Raw genomic sequence first — 19,009 nt, 5'->3', positions numbered from 1 at the left:
GTCAGAACTCAGAAGTGGTAGCTAAGTTACGGTCAGACGAGCGGTCTGACACAGACTTAACGAACGCAGAACTAGGTGGATAGATGACACCGAGATAAATGCATGGACTAAACGAGATCAAAGTGTCTATAGCTGCTGTTTAGAGATACGAATATAAAAAATCATCTTGTACGAAGATCATTCGGGATTAAGACCGATCAATGAAAAATCAGAAGACACAAGATAAACACGAACAACTGTTAATAATGAAATGTCCCTAGTTCGAATTCATTCTAACTAGTAAAGTTGTAAGGCCCTACGGCTACGACCACTTCATAGCTGGCCTCCTCTCCCCTCTACAGATCACCCAAACACCCACAGCCCGTCTCACCGGCCGTCGTCGTCTCACCCAGGTCGCTGAGCCGCCGGTACTGGGTGGTGTTGTCGGCAATGTTGACCTCCTTCAGCGGCCCTGGCCCGCCGACGCGGCCGTAGCGCAGCCGGTAGCCCAGCAGCGGGCCGTGGGTCTCGGTGGGCCGCGACCACTCCACGTCGAGCGTGACACGCTCCTCCTCCTTGATCACTCTGGAAGCACATCGGGAGAAGTGAGTAGCTTTATAAACCTTTGGATACACGGGATGTCACGGCAGAGATGTGACACCGTCACAAAATGAAGACAAAACGCATGCATCATACGTGTCGAACAACGGCACAGCTACCTAATTATTGATGACAGCTTCTTAATTCAACCCCGAAAGGACACGAATATTCCAGTTAACGTGAAGAAGTGCGCACCCTTCATTTTCCCTACGCATTCAAGATAGAAACATGATAAGCACAGGTCCAACTGCGCGCTCTGCCCATCCACAGTGCATGGTGATTTAATACCGTGGGGTACCCTCGTGTCCGCCCCGTAGTCAGGCAACGCTACTCACTTGATGATGACCTTGGGCCGGTTGGGCACCCCGCCCTGGGTGGTGACCCGGGCGGCGTCACTGCGCGAGCCGTCCCCCTTCCGGGTCAGGGCAGAGACCTGGCCGACGGAGCAGAGCGGTTAGGAGAATATGCAGGTCGAACCCAAACACTCAGTGGTAAACCTAGCCAGCAGGCAGCCAGTCTAACGATTTAAAAAAAAAAATCCATAGCATCATAGCTCAAGACATAGCTCAAATTAGTCTCACCCCTCGACCTCTCCCCTTCCCCCTCCCAGTGATCCCTACTGACTCTTCCACTGACCTCGACTGACCCCCGGTGACCTGCACTGACCCGCTGTGACCGCGTACTGACCCTGAACAGGTAGGCGGTGCTGGGCTGCAGGTCCGAGGCGATGTACCCGTCCGCGCTGCCGTTCCGGATCTCATACCGCCGAGGACGCGTCGAGCCGCCGCTCTGTCCGCCGGGGAGAGAGACCGGGTTAGACGGTGTGGTACGGACAGTGAAGTAAGAGAACGACCACCCTGAGGGAGCGACTGGTGAAATTTCACTGCGCAAACTACCGTGTCCCAGGCACGCGCACTTACATACACTGTAGATCAAGGTAACTTTACTCAACATTAATTGTAGATGCATGTATCCAAGATGTTTTAGTAGGCATTAATTTAATTCCTTTAAAAATCTTCGAGAAAAAATTGTGTCATCTCATTCTAACATCCTTCCACTACAAGTTATTTGTTTCTCTAACACAAACCACGGTCCCTAATCGACTATCCATGAATTGAACCCATGACCCCTTGCTCGATCCCTTGCTCCCTGTCCCTCTCCGCGCCCTCCGCGTCCACTCACCTCGGAGCCCAGCTCCTGGACGTGCACCTGGTACCCGCGGATGATGCCGTTCCGCTCGTTGTCGCTCGGCGGCGCCCACGACAGCTGCACGGCCGTCGAGTTGAGCACCACCGCCGTCAGGTTCCGAGGCTTCCCGGGCACTGTGGGTCGGCGAGCCGTCAGCGGGTCAAATCGAGGTCAGGCGAGGGTTACATAGAGGTTTCGAGGTCATTGAGGTGCGCTGAGTGTTGGCAAAAGTCACGCGTACCAGTATCGGTTGCGAATGTCGCAGAGGTCTCATAAAGCCATCGAATGTCACGTTAGTTCGGGTAGGTCTCGTTCAGCCGTATGAATGTCGGAAAGAAACTTCTCTGTACATAGGGTCTTAAGAGTTATCTCAGTTTACTGGTGGCCACCTTTAGCAGCATTAGTGTAACGAGCGTTATCGTATAAAACAGCCTCGGCAAAATTCCGAGCAGGGGTGGCAATGTCGGCCTTAATGGCTCAAATGCAATCTAGCGCGTGAGGCTAAAGCACCACGTTTACGATAAAAACGCCGTAAAATACATGAACACGACACCCATCTATCTATATTGCGACAGACACGCCTTCGAGTCGGCCGACACACAATAAATAGATAGAGAACGGCGGTTGAGGCATGCCTATTGATAGCGGAGCCGGACGGGCCCTGCCGAACACTCGGCGTCAACAGTCCACTGATCTCTAGGCTGACACCGATCTGGCTGTTCCGCCCGCCCCGCCCCGCCCCGCCCAGAGGTCCGCCCCCGCCCGGGGAACGGGGAGGGTGCTGCTGCGGCTACTGTGCCGGGGAGTCATACACAACACTGACAGGCCGGGACGGGCCACATCCATCACTACCAGCTAGGCAAAGTGTAAAGGGAAAACGTCGGCTCGGCGTGCACACGCTCACGACAACGTCAATACGGGCACCGGTGGCTGTCGGCGACGGCGGCGACCGTCCCCGAGTACTCACTGCGAACTTCTCAGAGACAGAGCACCACACACAGAGTGACCGGGAGGAGAGGAGAGAGCGAGACAGAGAGCCAGAAAGACAGAGAAAGAGAGAGAGAGAGAGAAAGGCCAGATATAAAATCACCGCGCACCAAAGTCAGACAAAAACAGACAAGCAAAAACTGTCCGATCCGAGGTGCGCACGCAAAATAGGGCGCGCGCCAAATGGTCGCGCGAAAAATGGTTATCTCAGTTCAAAATTGGTCACAGGCTCGGAGCTAGCGGCCGACGGGCCAGTCCAGAAGTCCATGCAAAAGAATTGCCAAGTGATGTCTACGACAGTCCTATTGAAGAGATAGTTGAGTCCCGCTTCCCAAACGCGTAGGGAATTTCGCCAATTTTCACTCTTTTCAGAGCGGCAAAGATTTAAGCACCATAGATAAATGAGAAAGATTATTTACCTTCAACAGTTTTGGTATGTGAAAAAATATGTGCATGGATTTAAGGTCGAGGGTCGCTCATTTAAATTTGCAATGTAAAGGGAGTTGCATGCTCCAATTTTGCAACATTACCTATTTCTCCCACAATGCCTAAAATTTTAAGAGCATCAGAGGACACATTATGGAGCGAACTTTAACTTCGCATCGAAGTAATAAGATGGCTAAAATTCCCCTTCTCCGGTAACCAATTTCAGTTAAAAGTTACTGATGAGCAGGCTGGCGAGTGCACGAGAAAAGTCTATGTGCCTAGTGCCAAACCAAAAGGAAAAAGAAAAAGTAGTCACCAGAGTTGTCATTCTTTTGGCGAAATGTGAACTGTTCTTTTACTGTACGAATTTAAAATGATTCGGCCCATCACTCAGGTCACATTAAACCGAACACGTTAGATAATCATCTAAGGTCCAGGCAGCAACAGTTTCGTTACCAGGCGGCGGATGACACTGAGCGTGCCATAAATCGTCACATTTCGTGCCAAAGAACTTCGGCACTTTCAATAATCCATTACCAGTATAGCGCCTTATGGGGCGACTAACGGAGCGAGCGAGAGGGTGGGCCTTGCACGTGCGAAATGGCGAGGGGGTACCTCCAACTGACTTGTGCACGGCACCCTACTAACCGGTCTCTAGCGATGTGCCGAATTTGAGCACAATCGGCCCAGCCGTTCTCGAGATCTGGAAGCGGCACCCTGCACGTGCGCACGTGCAAAATGGGTCCCAACTGACTTGTGCACGGCACCCTACTAACTGCTCCGTAACCGTGTACCAAATTTGAGCGCAATCGGTCTAGCCGTTCTCGAGATCTGGAATCGACCCCTGCACGTGCGCACGTGCAGCAGCACCCCAACTCTGGCACATGGATATGCATTGCCTAGTGGGTGCCTACCTACATGCTAACTTTCAGCGCAATCGGCCAAGTAGTTACCGAGATATTGCAACAATTACAAAAGTGACACCTCTTCGTTTTGCACGTGGCACGTGCATAAGGGGTCACCTACATGCATCGGGAATAGTCCAATACTTGGTAGAAGGAATGAAGCTACCCTACAAAAATTACCGCGTGTAAATCGGTCAAGTGGTTGCTGAGATATAAGCGTCGCAAAACCGTGACCACGGCCGGCCGGCCGGCCGGCCGCTCATACTCAGAAATTTCCGTTAATCTAAGGAAAGACTCCGCTCGCTTCGCTCGCTCCGTAATGAATAGCCTGGAGCTCCGATAAAATTTTAGCGAAATATGTAAAAAGGTTTAAATATTAACCCCCCGCCACCGTCTTTAAACAACCACTGATACTCAGCTTATCCGAACAGGACTTTGAAAGCCAATATCCCCAGATCACCCCGGAAGCAATGTCAGCTCCCAGACTGATCCCCGGAAACTCAGCCATGAGCACCCCGGCCCGCAGCGACTCCTGAACGGTCCGCACCCCCGCCGGCCCTGATGGCACTGGAGTGATCGGCATCCCCAATATCAGCCCGACGGCACAGCCAAGATAGATGGCCGGCGAGCACCATTAAAATGTCCGCTTCACAGCCTCCGCGATCAGGCTCATTTGCCTGCATTTCAGGCATCGATTGCGCCCGCGTCCGAGACGTGAGAGGTCTGCAGCTGGATCCTCAGTGGCTAGTTCAACAATGAGATGGGACATCGGAAATTGATGAAGAAATGTGAAGCCTCAGCATTTGTACTGGAAATCGCAATAGATATAGGGAAATGGCCTTTGGTAGACTTTTGAGAAATCAACAATTTTCGTTGCTACAACATCAGCCTGGCAACACGGTGAAACGGTCACCTAGAAAATCGACGCTGACGTATTGCGGAATGATTTGACTTCCAGGTCTCAGGTTAACCCCGAAACTACGCAACATTTTTGCCGGTTTACTTTGGTTTTCCAACACATCGGGGCTTTTCATTAATTATAAGTACAGTCTTTGTACGAACAATTTGACAAAGCTATCCACTTGAGTAAGATGAAACCTACCCCCACCACATCATTCAGAGTTTTCCTGCAGAGTTTTACTGCGTCCTATCATTTACACACCCCATTGCGGGGCTCACGCGCGCGTCTCGACCGCCGTACGTACCGTCCTCATCGGTGCGCGCCAGTACCGGCCGGCTGGCGGGGCCGTCTCCGACCCGCGTGCCGGCCAGCACTCGCACCGAGTACTCGGCGTATTTGTGCAGCTCGTCCAGCGTGAAGTTGCGCCGCGTCGGATCGTTGACAATGATCTGCACCGTCTGCGAGTCGTTGTGTCCGGAGAGCTTGTAGAAGAGCTTGTAGTAGGTGATGGCGCCGTTCTGCTGGTCGGCCGGCGGCGGCCGCCAGGTAACCAGCAGCGAGCGCGAGTCGATGGCGCGCACGGCCACCTCGCGCGGCGCCTCGCCCGGCACTGGGGGCGGCGGCATCACGCACCATGTGCACATGCAGGAGGGGCGGGAGGCCGGCGACCGGCGGCGGCGGGGCAGAGGAGGGCGGTCAGCTGCCCACCCTACCCTACCACCGCCGCCGCCAGCCGCCTCAACCAAACTGGAGCCAGCGAACTGGAGTGATGAACCAAACAGTACGCATGTTGAACAAAACGGTGAACGGCGCGGCCGGCCGGGCGGCGGGGTTTGCGGCAGGAGACCGGCAGATGGCAGCAGGAGAGAGGCGCTGAGGCCGGTCTGTCCGTATAACCACTGGAGGGTCTTACATAAGGAAATCTGCCACCGGTCTCTGGCTCAAACCACCGCCCGTCCAGCCAGCGGCCAGCAAATGAGCAGCCCGGTCCCAGCGGCGGCGTAGCGAGGAATAGAGAACAAACCTTCCAAACGGCACAAACGGCCAATTAGCAACAAAAACCGCCTTAGCCGCCGCTGGACCGTGCAAACCAAACATTTTACGAAAAAGGAATAACAACAACAACATCCAGATGTAACAAGTCATACAACCGAGCGGCAACTGCAAATCAGTCGGTGCAAGAGCAGAGTGACGGTGCCAAATATATCTGTAAATAGATAAGTGTATATATAGGCATTGGTGAGAGTGCAGTGCGCGCATATCACCAGTACGTGAGGTGCCCGGTGCTCGCCCGAGGGCGGTGCTCGGTGCAAAGCGCTCGCTCGCGGCGGGGGGGGGGAGCAGGGGGGAGCCGGAGGGGTGTCGGGGGTCTCACCATACTCGTCCGTGCGGAAGGAGACGGCCGGCGTGGCAGCGCCCTCGCCCATCCCCGACTGGGCGGCCACCCACACAAAGTACTGCGTGTTCGGGTACAGGCCCTCCATCGTGTACTGCTCACGGACCGGGATGTTGATACGACGCTCGTCCTGCACGCAGAGGTCAACAAAGGTCAACAGCGGTCACGGCGGTCACTGATTGAGGTCACAGCTGCCTGAAATTACGGGTCGGAAGAGCACAAGTTCAAAGAGTGCACAGGTCATGTAATGCTACGCTATCGACGGACACAAAAGTTGAGGCAGGAATCGCCGGAAAGCTTAGAGTTTTTAATCTCAGCAAGCTTCCGCCGAACGGCTTACGAGTTGGTACGGCAAATTTGTCACCGGGTCGGCGCGACTGGCTTAGCCCCGCCGACCTGAACCGAGCCTGGCAAACTCGTAGCTCCTCGTACACATCGACCCCCTCAGACAAACGCGGAGATTTATCCAATCTCCAGCACAGAGGAACGGATTAGGTACTACATTATCAAAACGGAGTACTACATTACTTTATAGTCGACATGTTTCCATGAATCACATACACTTCCTCATCCAGCTGCTGGCCCGGACAGGGAGCTGAAAGTAAATAATTATAGCAAGTTATACGGTTCTATGCTGCTTTCTCTGCCCCACGGGTGGCCGAGTGATCAGAGGGTCATATCGTCGGCAGAAAGCATTAGGCTGACGATTCGTCCAGCGTTTCCATTATGCCATAATGGACATTGAACATAGGGCTGGACGAAAAAAAGGCACAGCATACTTGTTGCTGGGAAGGAAATAAGCAACAAAGTTTTATTGAGCAGACACTGCCGGTTATTGTTTCCAGTCCAGGGACGGGTTTACAGAGGAGGACCGGACTCGGGACACACACATTGAATCAGCGTTCGGGCGACCCAGCGTCGGTTCCGGCTGTGACGCCGCACCCCAATCAGCGCACGGTGGTTTTATAGGGCCGTTAGCGGTTCCAGCCGGTCATAACAATCAGTACGGAGAACAGACGCCCACGCCGCCGACAGCGAGCAGAGATTCAACAGACGGTGACTTCAACGGACCGGGGACACTAGCCGGGAATCGATCACATCGATCATAAGTCACAACCAGAAACCAGAGCCGTGTGCCGTCCTCAGCCGAGCTGTAGACGTAGAGGCACCACTTGAGTCAAAGTGTGAGCTTATCTGGATAAACAAATCGGTTCTTCAACAGCTTCATATACCTATGTAAGGACGTAACAACCGAAAATGTTAAAAAGCTATTGTGGTGACATGATACTATCACGTCTTTGTCGAACTACCACTGCGTCTCCAACGCCGATCGAAGTCAGCCTCGGCACTCATCAAAGATGAACTGGCGACCTAACTAGCCAAGTTTGGACATAACACTGTCGCAGCACGCGCGAACAGGGACGGCTTCCCTCATTAACTCGATCACCGCCATCCCAGCGATGGCAGGTCATTGAGCGACGTAGACGAGCCCACAAAACGTGTCTAGAAACATTGAAACCTTGCCTTGATTGAAACTTGCCAGCCTTGAATATACAAATCCATCGTCTGATTATCGATGATCGCTACGCAAAGGGCGAATAGGTTAACTAGCGAACAAGCCCATTCACGACATAGATTTCAAAATAGTCCGATCTACCACACCTAGAATCGGCACCACATCTCGGAAAAATCGTCCCGTTTTCTGCCGCACCGCGCCATAAAACCCGGATCTCTCGATCGTGCTCAGTTGGAGCAAAACTTCCGCCAGAACGTGCTCCACTTGCCGCTGAGACGACACAAGAACGAGCCAACTGCCGGCAACTCAAACAGCACGGCGCCCTCGAGACGGGCCGCCCGCGGGCCGGAGGGGAGGGACGGGGAGGAGGGTGGGGCCGGGGAGGGACGGAGAGACTGGCAGGACCGAGGACGGAGGGAGCAGCCAGCGGAGTCGTCAGACGGTACCGGCAGTGGATGGAACCGAGCCGGGCACATGTGGCGAGACAGACGGAACGGCCGGTCATGAATCATGGACGAGGCAACCGAGCTGCCTAGACTCGGCTCGACTTGGTGAGTTGAGGTAAGATAAGTAGAGCTGATGTGAGCTCAGGTTGAGCTGAGATGAGGAAAAGTGAGCTGGAGTGAGCTGAAGTGAGCTGAGAGGCGCTAAAGTGAGCTGAAGTGAGCTGAGAGGCGCTAAAGTGAGCTGAAGTTGAGCTGAGAGGCGCTAAAGTGAGCTGAAGTTGAGGCTGGGCTCTGGAGAACTATCTGAAGAGAGCTAAGGTAAGGAAGAGCAAGAGACTGAGCTGAGGCCGGCGCTCGCTCAGGTCGGTGCACTGGAAGGAGCTTGCGCAGTGTAAGCCTGCAGAGTGAACGCTAAGTCCATCGTGCGCCGCGTAAGCCCGCCGTGCGCCGGGTAAGCCGCAGGTGCGCCAGGTAAGCCGGCGCCGCGTCAATACACCGCGACAACGGCTGGAGGATCAGCGGAATGTGGTCGGAAAAGAGAACGGCTGCAGCCGGTGGGTCGTTTGGAGCTCAGCATGGCTGCGACTGTGCGGCTCCGACGGGATCCCGGCGGTCGACAATGGCAGGCGCGCCGACCGAATGAGAGCAGACGGACATAGCATAGACAGTGCAGGGATAGACGGAAGGACAGAGCATGGGCAGACAGGCTGGGGGAATGGCAGACAGAATGGCGGACAGAATGACTGATGAAATGAAATGGAAAAGATGTGAATGGCTGGTGGAGGGATCTATGAAAACAGGAGACGAGCAGAGGGGTGGTCGAAGAATGAGGGCGGATATCGGGACAAGACAGCAGAACACAGGTGAGATGAGAGCGGTTGGATAAAAGAATAGGCGGGATGAGAACAGTTCACATGCGTGACGGTTCGAATATAAAAATAAGCTCACAGTGCAGCAATGCAGACTTCCCTGGATATAAGCTCAGATTCAGTTTCCAGCCAGATTTCCGTTCGAAATCCCTATAAAATATATTGCAGCCAGGGAACAGCCCATCTTCGTGATAACCATCCATTCCAACTATCCCGTATTCGCATTACATTGGCAATCTCCCTACAAGCCGGGCCTATTGCGGTGGTTTTATTCCTTTAATACCAGCGCGGCGCATGGCCTCAAATGAAGCTGGCGCCGGGCTCGCCCCGCCTGTCCGGCTCTCGGTATAACCGGAGGCAGCAGAGCGCTCCCTGGACGCTGTCTGGGATTAGTACACCGCCAGCACAGCTCATACGCCGGAATGGCACAGGACGGGACAGCCGACACACCACTAACTATACTCCCATACCCGTCCGTGGGCGGGTCTCTCGGTCCCATCTACCCCTCGGCATCCCCCTCAGCGCCAGACATACCATGTCGCCGACAAACTGCACTAGGTAGTTGGTGTTGCGGCTCATTTCGGCTCTGATCGTAGCTGCCGGGCCGGGCCGACTCGTGATCCCGGCCGGCGCCGCTCCACGCCGCCGCCGCCCCCATCCCCCTGCCATGCCGCCGGCAGATGGGCCGTCCTCGAGAGTTTATGGCAGTGATCGGGTGACGGGACGCTTCTCTCTCCCTGCGACCGTGTTCTACAGCTGCAGTTGTATGAAAGGATGCGCTGTTACCGGAGGGACTGACCCGGGGGGAGGGGTGGGCTGGCGTGGCGTCGCACGTGGAACTGTGTCCCCGGCGGGTCGGAGCCGTTAGGCCGACATGTGCCGACCGCGTGGTAGGGTTACCAGGACGCTGTGTAGTGTGTAGCTTCTTTGTTATTTCATCACTTCCGTCGCCATCTGTGTCCTCCCGACCCAGTACATAAACGGGGCGGGAGCAGCCCTCGCTCTCACTTCTTTACTTTTCGGCGCCGAGAGAGCACTGCCTCGCTCTCTCTGGCCAACTCTTCTTGTCAGTGATACTGTGTTGTCATCGCCTATTCGCCATCTGCAATACTCACCAATTCGGAAGAATCTTGTGTTTGTGAATGGTGGAGAGTGGAGTGCAGCGGTGGATAAGAGCACGGGGAGAGTGGCACACAGTTCGCACAGTCTTCTATTTCGCGGTGACCGGGTCTACCTATCATTCCTATCTGATTCCTTATTTTCCTAATACCTCTTGCTCTCTGTAAAGAGGGTTCCTTTGTCTCTCTGTAAAGAGGGCTCTATATTCAGGTCTTAACATGCTCTCTGTAAAGAGGGTTCCTTTGTCTCTCTGAAAAGAGGGCTCCGCATACCCTTTTAGGTCTTAACATGCTCTCTGTAAAGAGGGTTCCTTTGTCTCTCTGAAAAGAGGGCTCCGCGTACCCTTTTAGGTCTTAACATGCTCTCTGTAAAGAGGGTTCCTTTGTCGCTCTGAAAAGAGTGCTCTTAAACCTTGATCCAAAATTATATCCATTCATATAGCATCCACTTCTTATATTATAAATTCCCAATTTCGCCTCATTACCATATCAACCTATATCCTGTCAGGCCTCGGTCGCCACACCAAATGATGCGAGACGTCAACACACACACAGTTATACAGTCCACTGAGTCAAGTTGAAGAACGTCTGCAACATTTTCTGGTCCTCCGGGCCGGATGATCCCGGCCAGAGGTGAGAAGTCAGAGGAAGAGGTCCAGAGGCACAGCCCGCAGTAGCAACCCTCGCCAGTGTTCGTCAAGTGGTATCAACTCGCCCCCCTGGGATCTTCAAGTGAAGGCTGATGGAAGATTCAAAGGAGGGAGACGACAGAGAGATGATGTCACGGAGGGACGACGATGCTGGAGCAGAGTACGGACGTGCTGCTGGAGAGTTGGGAGCCCTGAAGCCTCAAGATTCTACAGAGGAAAGCAACGGGAAGGCGGTGTTGCAGAGCAGGGTCGATGGCAGAATGAAGGAAGGAAGAGCCACAGGAGACCTGAAGGCCCTAAAGCTGCATCGTGGCCGCAAGGCCGCCCAGTTCACCCGTGCCTGTAACGCGGCTGAGACACAAATCACTTGCCGTGCGAAAGAAGAGGAACTAAGGAAGCGGCTTGAGGCCCTGAACACGGCGCTGGACGGCGTCCTGGAGATAAATGATGATTATGTGGAGAAGGTGCAGGAAGTTGAAGAGATAGAGGAGGCGGAAGAATATGCCACCCGGCTGACGGCACGGCACGCCTCAACAATCAAGGCTATCGAAGAGGCCATCAAGTTGAAGTCCGCAGGCTGCTCAGCGTCCGAGACAGAAGGGAAGCCGATGTCGCTCGCTTCACGGCGAGACGGAAGTAAGGTCCGTGGATCCCGGGCTTCAAAGTGCTCAAAGGCCTCAACAGTGGCAAGGGAGGCTGAAATAACTGCAGAAATGAAGGCCCTCGAGCTGAAGCATCTCAGGGCAAGAAAGGAACGAGAAAGACAGAAGAGAGAGCAAGAGGACATGCTGGAGCGGCAGAAGAGGGAGCAAGAGGACATGTTGAAAGAGCAAGAGGACATGCTGAAGGAGCAGGAGGACATGCTGGAGGAGAAGGCTATGGAGGAAGAGGTTGAACGAGCGCTTGTGAAGGCACGTCTCTGCAAGGCAGCTGAGAGCGACCTTGAGTGGGAGAGACGGCACGATTTCGATGGCGAGAACGTCGCTCTGGTCCCCAGGGAGTGCAATGTGGCGGAGGGTCCAGTAACGGTCGACCTGCCTCAGCGTAGAACACCGCCACAAGAACAGCGCCGAACACTGCAACCTGAGCAGCAGACAGCCACAAACAACGCCGAGCTGCCGTGCAGCAAGAACGAACAGCATCCCGCTAACTGGGTGACAGATGCTCGCTCTGAGCAACAGCCTTTGCTTCATCAACAATCGGCGTTTGTGAAGAGCATCCCACGTCTTACCCTGCCGACGTTCCGAGGAAGCGCTCAAGAGTGGCCACGCTGGATTGGGCTGTTTAAAGCTTTGGTGCACAATCAGCCGTCGTTGTCAGACTCCGAGCGTATGGCACACCTTCAGAACGCGGTAGAAGGACCAGCTGCACAAGCAATCAACGGCATGCTCTTCGACGGGGAACTCTACCAGGAGGCTCTCAAGACCTTGCAGGAACGCTTCGGCAGAGACGAAGACATCATACAAGCCCACCTGCGGAAGGTCTTCACCTGCACCCCGCCATCTCTCATGGATCTCCCAGCCATGGAGCAATTCTACTCAGTCGTCCACAACACCGTGACAGTTCTTCGTAATCTGGGCTACTCAAGCGACCTAGCGAGCAGCGAAAACCTGAGAAGAGTGGTGGAGAAGCTACCAGTCGAGCTTGGTCGAGAGTGGGGCCGAGAAGTGCATAGGCTCCGACCAGTGCGACCCACCCTGGAGGCGTTTAGCTCATGGTTGAAGATAGAAGTCGATGTCCTTAGCCACTCTGGCAGCCAGTTTGTGACAAACGACAGGACAGAAGCAGCCAAGTCCAGGGACGGTGGGACGGCAAGAAAGTCGGCATTCGCGACAGGCGTCACTTCTTCGGCAGATCCAGAATCCCGACGGGCATGTGTGGTGTGTGAGGACACGCACAAGCTCCCAGACTGCCCGACGTTCAAGGCCAAAACTACCGAAGCAAGAATGAATATCGTGAGCGCTGAGACACTGTGCTTCTCGTGTCTCGGCAAAGGGCACTGGAGCCGAAGGTGCAGGGTGGCCAGAAGGTGCGGTATCGAAGGCTGCAAGTTCAAACATCATCCCCTACTTCATGGCAACAAAGGACAAGCGGTACCCGACAAACCTCGTAAGGAAGAAGGCAGTAACAGCGCGCCGTTCGTGGCGGCTTCACTGAACGAGGAGACGGACACCCTGCTTCAGGTAGTTCGGGTCCAAGTCCATGGCACCAGAGGCTCGAAAGAGGTTCTTGCGCTGCTCGATACCGGGGCGCAAACATCCCTCTGCCGTGAAGACGTTCTGCGCGACCTTGGGATCACCGGACACCGTCGCCAACTCCGAATTCAGAATGTGGAAGGAAGTGGCGTCCAGAAGCCCTCGCAGCGCGTCTCACTGACCATAAGCGCACTGGACCCTGATGGAAGGAAGAGCGAAATCCAAATCCCGGAAGTGTGGTCCGTTCCAGCTCTCAACGCGACTGCCCCTGTGGTAAAAGGAAGCCAGCTCAAGGGATGTAAACACCTTCACGGACTTGAGTTCCCACAGTACGACGGTGGGCAAGTGGAACTGCTTATCGGAGCGAACGTCTTAGAAGCGGTCCTGCAAAGAGAGACGCGTGTCGGACGCCCGAATCAGCCAGTAGCAGTGAAGACCGACCTCGGATGGGCACTGACAGGATCGGTCTCGGCCACCGTTCCCAGAAGCTTGCGCCAAGTCATGTCCACGAAGATGCTGCTGACGGAACAGGAGGACGAGCGGTCTGCTGCTGTCAGTCAAGGGCAGTCTACCGAGCCTTTCGGGACTGTGCGCTGCCAGACTAAACCCAGGTCAAAGGAGGGAGAAAGAGTGGTCAAACCGTTGGAAGAGAGCACAATCAGAAGTCAAGGACGATATAAAACCGGTTTGCTGGGGGCTCGATCGTCACCAGGCATCGCCAACTATGTCCTCAAAGAAACGCCCCAAGAGCACTGGAATGAAGGATGGACAGCGCCTCCGAGAGAACCCGAGCAGATCCAGCAAAGCTTCTGCATGGATGACTTCTTGCTGTATGACGCGGATGTGGATACCGCCAAGCATCTGAAGCAAGGAGCCATCCGAGCCCTCTCTGATGGGGGGTTCAAACTGACTAAATGGAGGAGCAGCCGGCACGGAGTTCTGGAAGGCACTTCGACCAGCGATCTGGCCTCCGCCTGGGTGCGCCGACGGCTGCAGCGGAGAAAACCTCAGGAGTCGTCTGGAAAGAGAACCTTCAGCGGCACCAGGCGGCACGTCCCAGAAAAGATGAACCCGGCCGATGACTGCTCGAGGGGACTGGCTGCATCCGAAATCACGTCCGAGAGCCGGTGGCTGAGCGGCCCAGCGTTCCTGAGCGACGACGAAGAGAACTGGCCGGCGCAAGCGCCACCGCCACCGCTGACGGACGACATGGAGGAGGTGAAATCAAACATCCTGGCCAGCGTAGTGAAGGGCGGCGACCAGCCGGAACGTCTTCAACTAGGAGCGGACTACTGCCGCTGTCGCCGTACAGCAGCGACGGCGGTGTGATGAGATGCAGTTAGTGGATGTGCCGGAACGTTTGTCGTCTCCTTAGTGTGTGTGTTTAGAATGCATATCTAAACACAGGGGGGAGTGATGTCGCCGACAAACTGCACTAGGTAGTTGGTGTTGCGGCTCATTTCGGCTCTGATCGTAGCTGCCGGGCCGGGCCGACTCGTGATCCCGGCCGGCGCCGCTCCACGCCGCCGCCGCCCCCATCCCCCTGCCATGCCGCCGGCAGATGGGCCGTCCTCGAGAGTTTATGGCAGTGATCGGGTGACGGGACGCTTCTCTCTCCCTGCGACCGTGTTCTACAGCTGCAGTTGTATGAAAGGATGCGCTGTTACCGGAGGGACTGACCCGGGGGGAGGGGTGGGCTGGCGTGGCGTCGCACGTGGAACTGTGTCCCCGGCGGGTCGGAGCCGTTAGGCCGACATGTGCCGACCGCGTGGTAGGGTTACCAGGACGCTGTGTAGTGTGTAGCTTCTTTGTTATTTCATCACTTCCGTCGCCATCTGTGTCCTCCCGACCCAGTACATAAACGGGGCGGGAGCAGCCCTCGCTCTCACTTCTTTACTTTTCGGCGCCGAGAGAGCACTGCCTCGCTCTCTCTGGCCAACTCTTCTTGTCAGTGATACTGTGTTGTCATCGCCTATTCGCCATCTGCAATACTCACCAATTCGGAAGAATCTTGTGTTTGTGAATGGTGGAGAGTGGAGTGCAGCGGTGGATAAGAGCACGGGGAGAGTGGCACACAGTTCGCACAGTCTTCTATTTCGCGGTGACCGGGTCTACCTATCATTCCTATCTGATTCCTTATTTTCCTAATACCTCTTGCTCTCTGTAAAGAGGGTTCCTTTGTCTCTCTGTAAAGAGGGCTCTATATTCAGGTCTTAACATGCTCTCTGTAAAGAGGGTTCCTTTGTCTCTCTGAAAAGAGGGCTCCGCATACCCTTTTAGGTCTTAACATGCTCTCTGTAAAGAGGGTTCCTTTGTCTCTCTGAAAAGAGGGCTCCGCGTACCCTTTTAGGTCTTAACATGCTCTCTGTAAAGAGGGTTCCTTTGTCGCTCTGAAAAGAGTGCTCTTAAACCTTGATCCAAAATTATATCCATTCATATAGCATCCACTTCTTATATTATAAATTCCCAATTTCGCCTCATTACCATATCAACCTATATCCTGTCAGGCCTCGGTCGCCACACCAAATGATGCGAGACGTCAACACACACACAGTTATACAGTCCACTGAGTCAAGTTGAAGAACGTCTGCAACATACCACATGCCGTCCAATCGAGCTGGCCAGACCGGCTCGGCTGCTCGGCGGGCCGGCACATACACCTGCAATCTGGCCGACCAGCAGCAGCCGTCACCAATTCATTACGGAGAATCAGCGGCCGGCGCGCTTTAATATTCATAACCGACGGCAGGCTGGGCGAATTAAACAGCGTGCCGCCGCGGCCGGCCGACGGCGCATCCGCTGCTGCCGTGTCCACAGGGAGAGGAGAGGGGGAGAGGAAGAGTGGGAGAGGAGAGGAGATGGGAGGGAAGATGGGAAAGGGTAGGACAACACCGGTGGGTATTAGAGAAGAGAGCATAGCAGAGCAGAGAAGATGGGAGTAAACGACAAACAGGCAAAGGACACGAGAAGTCAGCAGTGTATAGTCGAGGTCCAACACAGGGGGTATACCAGTCGACCGCCGTCCCTTACGAAGCGCCCTGGGTCACCATGACCGGAGTCATCACATCTCCGTCAGAGACACACACCAAACACGTCCGCGCACACGGGGGAGCGGCGCCGCTCGGGCCCGGGGGAGGGCCGGCTGAATAATACATATCCCCAGCCACCAGCGTGCCGGCGCGCCGCTGTCGCCGCCGCCGCCGTGGCCCCGGCCGACCAGCCTCTTCCTCGGATCCATTAGGAGCGCGCAGAGCAGCCTAATTTGATTGAAACGGCCGCCACGGCGCGCCAAAAAGGCCCGACAGCCAAGTTTGCGACCCGGCGGCGCACTCGGCTCTCCGCCGCCGACAATGTACGTGCCGTTCATACCGATCTGCGACGGAGCCGACGGAGTCGACGGAGGCTCACACGCGCGCCGCCACCGCCCCCTGTCCCCGGACTGCAGACCCACCGGAAATGGGGCGATTAGAGGTAAGGTGGTTACATGGTATACCAAGACGGTTCAATGAAGAGTGATGCGTGTGATGGAGGAAATGCAAATATTTCAGAGGCACGGCACTGCCCCTGCTCGACACAGTACGAGAGCATTATCTCGTGCGACACGGCACAGCACGGCACGGCCTAGCACGGCACGACACGGGACGGAAGGACACGGCACGGCACGGCACTGCCTGGCGGCGACAGAGCCTGGCTCAGATCAGGATACATGACCGGCCAATCGGTGTTACTCTCGGCACACTGAGGATTACCTGGACACCATTTGTCCGGTCGGCCGGTCGCCGGATTGGACACAGTGAGCCTATATCAGTCACACAGGTATACCAGACGGAAGAGAACGAACACAAACGATGGGGGGACTCAGCGGGTGACAAGGGTCGGCGACCCCGGCAGGGCGTTAGGTATAAACCGCGCAGGAGCGATACCTGAGGCAAAGTAGTCGCAGATGGGAAATACAATAAGACAGAAAAGACACTTTACGAGGGCATGGCTATACGGGGCTGCCGATCCCCGTAATCCCCAAGAGAAGACAGTTCCAGAGGATAGATGCTGATCTGTATGTACTAATTGGTTTTTGAGACCGAGTGACCACTCTTTGAAGGCCTCCTGACAATTGGCGGACTCCAGTTGTTCACTGATGGAAGCGTTGTTACCTGCGCCAGGCACGAGTGCCGAGCAATCAATACACAGTCACCCAGCGGGCAGTCAGTCGGGCTACGATCATTCAGCGTTCCGGCCGACCCCCACCGGACACGATTTGGTAGCCGAGGTCTGTGACGTCAGCTGGGCGTGAAGTTTTCCCTTCACCATAGGCTTAACACACAAATTGGCCAAAGTTCATGCCAGGATATCTCAGTCTGGAAGTGCAAAAAGGATTAAATGTTGGCGTCATTAGATTCAGTGTTTCATTTTATATCTGAAAACGTCCATTATTAGGCCTCAAAGAAGGTACAAGTACTCGAAATCGAGGTTCAAGAAGATGCTGTCGTGTACATAATCTGGTAGCATCACGTGATCTCTTTACAGCAGTTTATAAATAATTTCAAAATCTAGTTACACGATTGCTGCTTCAAACAACATAAATAATACATCTTCAACATTTATTACTTCCGTTTAGGTCACAACATTGCAAAAAGCAAAGTTCACCACCGTAGTCACGTGACCAAAGGTGTAGCGGGGGGTTGGGGCAAACGCTTGAAGGGTTTTAATTTTTAAAATAAATAATATAGTTTTCGTGATGAAATTGAAAGATTGTAATTTTTCATTACATAATACGAATTTTCGTATGTGGGATATTTTATTTGTAGGCGGAATTCTCCACATAAAAAATGATAATGACGTCACGGGGGCTTTACTCAAAACATCGGACCTACCTGTTTCTTATAGGTATCTTGGTTCCGGCATTGATTATAATGACGCGCGGGACGCCTGACATGCTGACCTACATAGATAACGGTGTACGCCCGACAGATCGCTAAAATGTCACGATTTAATCGGTTAATGCATCGGAAGAGTGTGAAAAGAGTGCTGCTTTTGAGTGTGGGTCGGTCACAAAGAAAAGTTGCCGATCATTGCCATCGGTACGGTGCACATCGAAAGCATTTGCATAATTCGAACGAAATTAATATGAATACTTTTTTATAAAGTGACATGACTATAAAAAAGCATGATTGCTGCTACACCAATGGCAGAGACATAGTTGATGAAGCCGTCAGTAAAAAAGACCAACTAGGAAGTAATAATGTGTAAAAATCTAGTAAGGCATTGTTGAGTTATGCGTGTTCTACAGCTCTATTGTCACTGACTGGCAACAGCGTTAGTTTGACCTTGTCTTCCCAGCTCCGGGTAACAGCCAGTGAAGCTTTTCCGGGTGGTTCCATGATAAGCCTACGTCCCATCACGTTTTGGCAGACAAAGACTCGGTGATACCATTTCCGTCGAATTAGGGTGTCTCTGAGCGCAGTCTCCTACCAAATTCCACCAATGGGGAGAGACAGAATAAACTCGCGAATAGTGCTGTGCTAGACAAATGAATGACATTTTAGCATTACGCATGAATGAAGAGGTCATGAAACATCAGAGGCAAATGCAGCTGCTGTACCTCAGAGACCCGCCACACGAGTTCAGCAACTGCTCGACAGCCGGTACCAGACGGAACTCCCTAGTCGCAGCGCCGTCAGTCTGCTTCCCCGAGTGGTAACTGGCAGAGTTTAGTTACCAAGCTTATATCGGCGCTGCATTAGTGATGGAAACACAGCAGAGGAGCGTTTGAGAAGTCTGATGTTAACGTGGGTAACACGACTGGACTCGACTGAGCGGCACTTGAAGGCACGGC

General features: G+C 54.1%; 1 protein-coding gene across 4 annotated transcripts in view; it reads right to left on the bottom strand.

Annotated features, from left to right (window-relative positions):
• The window catches only part of LOC122378447 (tyrosine-protein phosphatase Lar-like), a 169,715-nt gene that overhangs the window by 26,865 nt on the left and 123,841 nt on the right, over nt 1–19,009 (bottom strand). For 2 of the 4 annotated variants that reach the window (XM_043359524.1, XM_043359525.1), the window contains exons 14-19: nt 6,362–6,512; nt 5,291–5,596; nt 1,762–1,901; nt 1,267–1,368; nt 915–1,012; nt 389–564 (exon numbers count right to left, since the gene is read on the bottom strand). In XM_043359524.1, coding sequence (XP_043215459.1) covers nt 389–564; nt 915–1,012; nt 1,267–1,368; nt 1,762–1,901; nt 5,291–5,596; nt 6,362–6,512 — 973 coding nt within the window. The remainder of the gene's footprint in view (nt 1–388; nt 565–914; nt 1,013–1,266; nt 1,369–1,761; nt 1,902–5,290; nt 5,597–6,361; nt 6,513–19,009) is intronic. The other 2 variants (XM_043359526.1, XM_043359527.1) reach the window with 1 other exon arrangement.

Source organism: Amphibalanus amphitrite, unplaced genomic scaffold (assembly GCF_019059575.1).
Source record: "Amphibalanus amphitrite isolate SeventyFive unplaced genomic scaffold, NRLGWU_Aamphi_draft 000059F_arrow, whole genome shotgun sequence".
Classification (NCBI taxonomy): domain Eukaryota; kingdom Metazoa; phylum Arthropoda; class Thecostraca; order Balanomorpha; family Balanidae; genus Amphibalanus; species Amphibalanus amphitrite.
Note: the sequence above shows the minus strand (reverse complement) of the source record. Positions and strands in the feature narration are given on the sequence as shown.